This window comes from Meriones unguiculatus, chromosome 1 (genome assembly GCF_030254825.1).
Source record: "Meriones unguiculatus strain TT.TT164.6M chromosome 1, Bangor_MerUng_6.1, whole genome shotgun sequence".
NCBI classification, from domain to species: Eukaryota; Metazoa; Chordata; class Mammalia; order Rodentia; family Muridae; genus Meriones; species Meriones unguiculatus.
In genome coordinates this window covers 164831004-164840126 of record NC_083349.1, presented here as the reverse complement: position 1 = coordinate 164840126, position 9123 = coordinate 164831004, and the positions used below count along the sequence as shown (strand labels likewise).

At 41.3% G+C, this 9123-nt stretch overlaps 1 protein-coding gene across 3 annotated transcripts; it reads right to left on the bottom strand.

Moving 5' to 3' along the window:
* Window positions 1–416: 416 nt before the first annotated feature.
* Thyn1 (thymocyte nuclear protein 1) lies at window positions 417–9042 on the bottom strand. Of its 3 annotated transcripts, none has more exons than XM_021662493.2 (8): window positions 8932–9042; window positions 8664–8808; window positions 3856–4037; window positions 2394–2462; window positions 1967–2059; window positions 1353–1448; window positions 856–1006; window positions 417–609 (listed from the first exon to the last, which is right to left on the bottom strand). In XM_021662493.2, exons 2-8 carry the CDS (start codon window positions 8704–8706, stop codon window positions 563–565), a joined length of 681 nt encoding a protein of 226 aa, XP_021518168.1. In that variant the 5' UTR covers window positions 8707–8808; window positions 8932–9042; the 3' UTR covers window positions 417–562. The 3 variants fall into 3 exon arrangements, with proteins under 3 accessions (XP_021518168.1, XP_060227117.1, XP_060227114.1); XM_060371134.1 differs by having other exon boundaries at window positions 8664–8769; window positions 8932–9010; XM_060371131.1 differs by having other exon boundaries at window positions 8664–8769; window positions 8871–8983.
* Between the last annotated feature and the right edge of the window lie 81 nt (window positions 9043–9123).

Below are 9123 nucleotides of genomic sequence, written 5' to 3'. Positions count from 1 at the left end.
GAACAAAAACATTCAGCCTTACTCCAACACTTGCCTTCTTTTTCAGGGGATGGTAAAAAGTAATGAACACTGTAGTAACCACCCATTTTGGGCAAACATGGCTCAGTTCAGGTTTGTCTGCCAACTTGCCTGAAACCACTCATGTTTTCAATTTAGGTGGGACCCAGAAGACTTAAGGCAAGATGAAGAAGACTAAAAGTGTCATAGAAAAAAAGACAAGACTTAGGTTTACTGAGTGTTCACAGACCAAGGGACTCAGTCCTATGTTCTGGTATTTACTATATAACTACAGAGGTGGGGACCGGTGACAGTAGAGGTGCCTGCATCTTCTAGTTGGTAAAAGGAACCAGTCTTGGCCATAAGATTTCTACAGTGGAGGATTCCACTCTATCCAACACAGGGCTACAAGAAAACGCTTTCAAACGTGTCATTAAATCTTTTATTGGGGAAATTAACAAACCACCCATGTACATGATCCCAGGTAGAAACAGCAAACTTTCTGTCTTATAAAATCTTGACTTTGTAGATCGATGGCTTGTTCACTCCATCAGTAGACTCTTCATTAACTTGGTTCTGTTCCTTCCAGGCTCAAAATAAAGTCAAACTCTTCTAAAAAAAAAAAAGTGGGAGTTGGGGAGTGAAAAGGGAAAATGAGGTATTTATCATCTTCTGCACAGGGAAGTTGATGAAGGGCTATGTGACAAGTTCCTGCAGCAGACATGTGTCCATTCAAAAACTGAAATATCTTACTTTACTATCTATAGAGCAATGAGCAACTTAGCACAGAGCCGTCCTCATGGGTGGCATATGTAAGGACACTGACTCAGTTTAATACTGTCTCCATCTAGGTCTTACCTTGAGTCAAAGGCTGAACTGAAAGTCTCTGGCGAGTGAAGAGAGTCATGCTTTTTAAGGGGCCACCAGTAGCCTTGTGGGTTTGGTGATAGGCTTTAAGTTCATCCAGGGAGATGAAACGCTTCATCATTCGAACAAACTGAACATCCACCTATTCGACAGCATTGCAGGGGACAGAAACATTTTCAGTCAGATGCTGTGCTGAATCTTAAGGAATAGGTCCACTGTGTTGCCTGACTTGTCATTGAATTAGTGAATCAGTTTTCAAGCTGCAGCCTACTGCATGGCTAAGTCTTGCTTCTGTGCCCACCCAGCGTTTTTACTTTTTACAGGAGTGCCTGGTGTTACAGCTGTGAATATTTTGTTCCGTTATCCCAGCTGAGCAAAACTTCATCTAGCTGAGAGCTGGGTTGTGCTCCTTGACCTGAAAGTATGCCATATTCTTCCTTCTTTTGTCCATTCTCCCCTGTGAAACAGGAAGAGCAGTTACTACTTACCATCGACCATTTAGGATTGTCCTCTTTGCTGGATGGGTCATAATGGGGACTATTTTTCTCAAACTGTGTGTGGTCTGGATAAGCCTCCTTTACAATCTGAAAACAAATCAAAATCTCCAACCATGTTAGCTTCCTGCCCAAGTTTTAATATGTGTCTGACTTTGACTTTCTTACCCTTTACATTCTGACCCTTCTCTCTTCCATAGACAGTTGGTACTCAGACATGTGGAAACAGCAGCCTAAGCAAGCATAGCTCAGAGAGAAATCCTATTTTTACAAAATATCTCAGCCATGTGCTAAAACTAAATGCTAACAATTACTGTTGGAAATACAGGTTTTTATTTTCTCCCAACTTCACACAGTTTTATCCAGAAACTCTTAGAAAAGAGGCACTACCTGGTGGAAACCTCAGAGGGTGGGAAGTATTAGTGGGGCCTGAAATGAAGGCCTTCAGAGTCTAACCTTTAGCACACAGGTATTGGTCAGGGCAGTTTTCCTCACTTTGTGTGACAGGCAGTACAAAGAGGAGTTTATTTTTGTTGTTGCCTATTTAAGCTGTAGCCCTTACAAGAAAAAGTCCCTGAAGAGTTCAGGCTAAAATGCATGCACCTAACCTTCATAAGTCCCACGATGCCTGGCTGTTTGCAGTTGCTGTGGTAGAAGAAGGCTTCTTCCTCCAACTTCATGGCCCTGAGGAAGTTCCGAGCCTGTGCCAGAGAAGAAACAAGTTTTACCTACCTACTGGCTGGGAAGAAAAGACTTTTCAATAGATTTTTTTTTTCCCGTTTTGCACCTTTTCTCCAATTCATGATAAAGTCTGTCCCTTTGTTCAGTCTTACCCTTGTTCTAGGACACTAGCCAGAAGCAAGTCTCTTGGCAGGCTGCAAGCTGTCACAGTGATTACGATATTTCTGAAAACAGTTTCAGAGAGAGTTCAAGGAAAAGCAGTGTTGGCTAAAAGGCTCTGCTGTAGAGCTCAGTGAAGGAGGCAGGCATCTATCCTAGCATAGGCTTCAGCGTCTCTGCCCCTTGTCTCCTTACCTGATAGTTGCGAACACCATCCCAGCATGCTGTCTGCTTGGGCTGTGCTTTGAGATCCTCGATACTGAACTGGGCAAGAGAAAGTAAAGTCAGTCTATTACTAAATAGTCATTGGCCTTTTGGTAAGCTTCTACAGAAACCAAACTTTTTTTTCATAACCCTGAAGAGTGCTTCAGGCTATAAAGGCGCTAGATGAATTATTGGGGATTAGTTTCCAGGAGCCTCTGATGTTGAATGCAAGTAGCCTTGGGTTTTACATTGTAATCTTTGCTAATCTTAATTAATATTAAGGTTATTAGTTGAATGGATAACCAGGATAATAAAGCAGTTTGCTGGTTCCCTGTGTTTCATTCATTAAAATATTATAATTCTCTAATATTTCTATATTCTTCTATCTACTATTAAAACCAGCTTATATTCATTACCTGAATATATGGCAACACTTGTCAGGGAGACCTCTACGAGCATGGCAAGTAGTAAGAAAAAACTCAAACTAGTGGCAGATATGGTGGTACATTCCTGTTATCATAGCCCTCCTAAAAATGAGGCAAGGAGGAACTTAAATTCAAGGGGCAACCTGGGCTACCTCAGTTAGGCCAGCTTGAGCTACATAGTGAGACTGTCTCAAAACCAAGTAACAATAGCAGTTAAGTCAAACTAAGATGGACAGTGGCAAATTGAACCATTAGGCTGATTTTATAAATAAAGTTTTACCTGAACATAACCACACCTTTTAATGTGTTTTCTGTGGCCACTTTCTTGTTGCAGGGACAGAGCTGCAAAACAGACTATAAAAACCCATCAAATCTCTCCGGCTCTTTGCAGAAAAGTCTGCCAACCCTTGCTTAGTTGGGAAATCCCCCAAACAGGGCCAAGTTGGACACGCCTAATTTTTTTAAAATTTTTTCTATCAAATGTTTCCCCTCTCTTCCCTCCTTCCAATCTCTCCACACACACAGCCCTCCCCCATCTACGCTTCCCCTCAAAAAAGGACAGGCCTCCCAGGGACATCAACCAAACACAGCATAACAAGCTACAATAAGACCAGGACATGCCTAATCTCAAATACTCTGTAATATTCTAACATTCAAAAAGTCTTGAAAAGTATTTAGACGTGGGGTTAAGGATTCAAATTGCAAAATCTAGAATACTTCTAGTCCCATGAATTTTGGATAAGGGTTATCCAACCTTAAGTTAATGATAATAAATACTGTTGATTCTATGCTTTTTTACCTTTTCTTTAGTCTTCAAAGGTGAGAAGCTGATGTCTGAATCCTATGATAAACCACATTCCCTATTTTTTAGAAGCAGTTACATGTGTTGGGGGAAGGATGTGTGATCAGAGCACAGCTTTCAGGTTCTCTCCCTTCATTGTGGGTTCCGGGTGGCTAGGCTTGTATGGCAAGTACTTTCACCTACTGTCCTATCTTGCCAGCATGACTGGACATAGATCTAACCTCACCTTCATGTCTACACCTTTCTCTAGCCGGCTTTCTGGCTCTGACTTCATCAGCCAGTAGTTGTTTAAATTCTTGCCACAGTTTTGAGAGGCTGAAGTCTTCGGAAGGCTGGAGTTTTCTAGGTTAACTGATGTATTTTCTGAGTTTTCAGTTTTAGTGCGTTTTTCTGATAGCTCCTTCTTATCTGCAATAGGAAAGCAAAGGAAAACATCTGTCACCCTGCTGAGAGGCAATGTTCTATTGTAAACAAAACAAAACAAAAAAACCCAATGTTCATACCTGAACTCAGAACTTAGATTTTATAAACATTAAGTGCCACAACCCATATATTAGTAACTTCAGCTTTTCTATAAAAACTAGTCAATACCTGCCTCTTGGGAGCTCAAAAATGACATCTTGACTCAGCCACTGAAACCATCAACTCATATCAACTACAACTAGCTGCACTGGACCCACACAAAATAGGCCAACAGTCATCAATGAATGGGGGCGGGGCTCACAGGGTACTATCCCTACTGTTAAAATTACTGGCTACTGATAGATTCCAGGAGAGGGGGAGTTTTGTCTTGAGTTTTGTAGCCTGTTGAGCCCAACAGCCTCCCCTTCACAGCTCCAAAACTATGGCTTCATAGATGTCCCTGGTTAAACTCAGTAAGTCACAAACCAAAATGAATAGATGTGAATGAGGTTTGTAAGCAAGAAGTGTAGGATACAGGTATAGCTATAATAGAATTATGGGAGAGGGTGGGGTGAGAGTAGTCTCAAGGCTAGATAGATAGCTCTGCTTAAGATTCCATAAAACTTAAGATTCAAGCCCAGTGGTGGTGGTGCATGCCTTTAATCCCTGCATGCAGGAGGCAGAGCAGGCAGATTTCTGAGTTCAAGGCCAACCTGGTCTACAAACTAAGTTCTAGGACTGCCTGGGCCACACAGAAAAATCCTGTCCCAAAATCATAACCAAACAAAAAACAAGATTTACTTAAAAAAAAAAAGGTCTGTTTGAATTTTATACATTTGTGAAAGTGTCAAATTTAATAAATAAAAAAAAGTATGCTCTTAAAGGTTATCTTCTAGATTACTCAATGAGTCAGAGGGACCGTATAGAGTTAAAATAAAGAGTATTGGTAGTAATCAGTAAGTATGCTCTACCTCAATTCTGTGCCTTTAATAAGGCTAATCTTTCCGGTAACACATTGAAACACTTACTTGAAATTATTTCAATGATTATTTGACAATTAAGAAGAAAGACTTAGGAAATACCTCATCATACATGTTCAGTAAATATTAGCCATTATCATCATTATCGTATAGTTTTTTTCTTGTGTCATACATGCCTTTTAGGTTCTGAAAGATGTCAAGAGAAATCTCAAAGAAATTTAATCAGGACCATGTAGACATGGTTAAACAACAACAAATTTTTTTTCCTCTAATGGTGGGGACTGAACTCAAGGGTTTTTACAAAAGCATGTTAGACCAGCAATCTATCGCTAAGCTGTATCCCCACCCCTATTTGTTTTGTTTTGATTTTGAGACACAGTCCCACTAAATTTCCAAGGCTGGCCTACAGCTCACTCTTAATTTACAGTCTTTAGCATCAGGCCTGATTTCTTCCTCTTCAATTCCTAAAGATTGAACTTGGGGCCTCAACTATGCCAGGCAGTGCTCTAACACTGAGGTACACTTCCAGCCCTAAACACTGGCTTTTACTAAGTGGATAAAAGAAAATGTGCCTGAGACACGGCAATCACTCAGGATATCAGGTCCCAACCCTAATTTGGCAAATCAACACAACCTATGAGGTTTTCCACTCATCTGAACAATGTGGTATAGATCACAATCCTGTCAGGCAGAGCATAGCTATGAATTAGTCACAACTGTCAACTGAGTCTGCCTTTACTACAGTTAACTCTACTCCCCCAGAATTTAGTTTGATACTCTATCAGTCTTCATTAAATATCTTAGATGCCTGATGCTCTGAACTTAGCATACCTTAGCACGATTTCCCAGCTGTCCTTAAGAACAGGCATGCTTATGCTTACAGATTATTGCCTTGTCCAGTCATCATTAGAGAGGCTTCCTCAGGCAGCAGGATGGGAACGGAAACATAGTGCTACAGACATTATGTGGAGAGTCTAAATTGGAGCTCTCCATCAGGTCCCTCCCCTCGGAGCTAGGGCAACCCCAAGGAAGAGATGGGAAGGAAGACTGTAGGAGTCAGCAGGTTTGGAAGACAGGAGAACATGTCCCATCAAATAAACTAAGCAGAGCTCATATGAGCTCACAGAGACTGAAGCAGCAAGCATAGGACTTGCATGGGTCTACACCAGGTCCTGCATAGATATGTTATGGCTGTTAGCTTGTTTTTTGTGGGATTCCTAACTGTGGATATGGTTGTCTCTTTTGTCTGCTCTTCCAACTCTTTTCCTCCTGTTATGTTGCCTTATCCAGCCTCCCTGTGAGAGCTTTGCTTTGTCTTATTGTATCTTACTTCCTTGTGTTTGGTTGTTATCTCTTAGAGGACTACTCTTTTCTGAAGGAAGGAGGGGGAGTGGATGGAAATGGGAGGTAGGGGGGGCTAGGAGGTATGGATGGAGGGGTAACTGGTTAAGATGTATGAGCCAAGAATGTATTCTCAATTAAAAAAAAAAAAAAAAAAAAAAAACAGGCCACAATAATGTGCTGTAACCTGTCATTCCTAATAGGCCGCTTTTCTACCTTCCACTCTTAATTTCTGCTCTTTATCCACATAGAATTCATTTTTGTGAATGAAAAAACGTTTTCAGAGTTTTAGAATTTTGCTGGTGGAAAGCCTTCTCATTCTTTTAAGACTGGGTTAAGATTCTGCTACCTTCTCAAGGCATTCCCTGTGATCCGTCCTCTTCCATACTGATGCAAACCTGTCTTAAGGATCTTTTCACTCATGTATGTTTGCATCTTCCCTTGGAAAATGTATGTTTCTTCATTGTTCTCATCTTACAGTCAATTAATTGCCTTTTTCTATTAAATTTTAATTGACAGAGAAAACAAAATTTGTACATATTTAATAGGCTTCAACTTCTATATAGTCTTTCCATACATGTATACATTTTTTAATACTTCATTCAGTTTGAATATACTTCCTGAAGCATATATTTATTTTGAAATAATGGTCTCAGAACTCTGTAGCCCAGGCTGGTCTTCAATTTGCAGCAATCCTCCTGCCTCAGCTTCCCAAGCATTAGGATTACAGGTAGGAACCATCACACATTTTTGTCTGTTTTTTATGGAGATGGAGGTCTCATGTTTATGATGAAAGCATTTAAAACTCTGTTCCCGTGTTTCTGAAATGTGCAGTGCATTACCCTCAGCAGGAAACACAGCAAGTTAATGCCTACAACAACCTGAGTTTAACTCACAGCTGGGATTATTACACAAAAGAATTTCAAGGCCAGTGAGAATGAAGCCAGATGCTAAGATTTAAAACTGATCGTGTTGGCCCATGACTGTAATCTCATAACATTAGAGCCTGAGGCAGGAGACTTGCTACAAATTCAAGCCAGATTAAGCTACAAAGGTCTGTCTCAAAACAGGAACGAGGTTTAACATAAAATTAAATACAAGCATTAAGAGATAGTTGCTGATGTGTCAGTAGGTAAAAAGGTATTTACTTCCAAGCCAAGTGACGTGGTTTTTATCCCCTAGGGCCCATAGGATGAGAAAATGAACTCTATTGCACGTGGGCCATGACACCTACATAAAATCTGATCATCAAAACATAAGATAAGGGCCCTAGAAATGCCATATAGCATACAGGGCTTCTAAGGTTAGCTGTAGTAAGTGTCTTAAAGAGAACTACGTATAAGATTTTGGTAGCCTCTGAAGTTACATTATTCAGGACATTTAAGGTTATGTGACTTTTTAAGGTTATGTGAAAGCACTTGGCAGTGGAGCAAAGGAGCAAAGGAATGCAGGTCATCCTCAGCTACTTAGCAATACCAAATTAACAGGCTGATAAGATAAAAACCTAGAAAAAGAAAACTCTAACTCTGCCTCAGTCTCTCTGTTTTATGTGTATGTGTAGGTGATGAAAGTGGAGTCTCCTGTATCCCAGGCTGGTCTCAAACTCTACATATAGTCAAGGAAGACCTTGAATTGCTGATCTTCCTTTTACTTCTAGATTTCAACTTTCTTACATTTCATATGAAACCATGCACGACTTTCAGTGCCAAGGTTATTTCATTCAAACGAATGACCTAAGGGCTGGCGAGGCAATTGCTGGTAAAGGCAATTTTTTACAAAGCCTTTGGACCTGAGTTAAATCCCTGAAATTTGCACAGTGGAAAGGGGGATAGTGATTTCTGCAAGTTATCCTCTGACCGTGTGTGTGTGTGTGTGTGTGTGTGTGTGTGATGTAATTTTAAAAAAGTCTGTTTCCACCTATGTTGTAAAGGATATTTTTACACAAACACACTTGGGAGACAGGGTCCTGTTTATGTAGTACTCACTTGGTACCACTATGTAACCCCAGGCTTGTCTTGAACCCAAAGCAATCCTCCAGCCTCAACCTCCCACGTGCTAAGACTAGAGGGGTGGGACACCACAGCTACAGACGTGTATGTATTGCAAACATCCTTAGTGCTTAATAGCTGTTTCTTGAATGAACAAACAAGTGGAAGGGAGTAGAAGTCTAAGTTTGGCAGAAAGAGTAAAGATGATGATAAGCAACAACACTCAAGGTCTCCTTCCAAAACCAGGGAGTGGAAAATAAACAATGCATGCCCCAGAAAATCGCTCTTCACGTGCTACCTTTTGCAGCCTCGGTGCAGCTCACCTGGGCCGGCAGCCGTAGTCAGCCTCTTCCGGGGTCTTGGCATAGTCTTTCTGTAGGAGGCTGAAGATGACCGGACACGCAAGAAGTAACTCTTGTTTTCCAAAACCTGCACGGTGCAAGATGGAGGCAAGGAAGCCTAAAGGGCCTGAGAGTTGTGAAGAAAAATCAAGATTAAGCCATCCTAATCCTTCCCTCCATTTTCTGCACCTAAACGCGCCTCAGTCCCTCTCCGATTCTGCTCTTCCCACCACCATTCCTCTCAACACACCAGCCAGACCCTTGAAGAAGCACTGCCAGGCAGCTCTACAAGGAGCCTGGAGGAGACTAGCGCGCCCCAGCGGGCTTTGTGAAGGACGCAGCTCAGAGGCGCCGCTTCGGGGATCTCTGGGAACTGTAGTCCGATAACGCTAGTAGTCCTTCTAGAGCTTGAACTTTAAGGGCTTCATTGACTACAACTCCC

Coding starts and splice junctions, on each gene's coding strand:
- Thyn1 (XM_021662493.2), bottom strand. CDS start 8,706: ATGCCAAGACCCCGGAAGAGGCTGACTACGGCTGCCGGCCCAG. Junction 2,463..3,855: donor AGAAAGGTGTAGACATGAAG/GTGAGGTTAGAT, acceptor TCTCTTGCCCAG/TTCAGTATCGAGGATCTCAA. Junction 1,449..1,966: donor GCATCGTGGGACTTATGAAG/GTTAGGTGCATG, acceptor ATTTGTTTTCAG/ATTGTAAAGGAGGCTTATCC.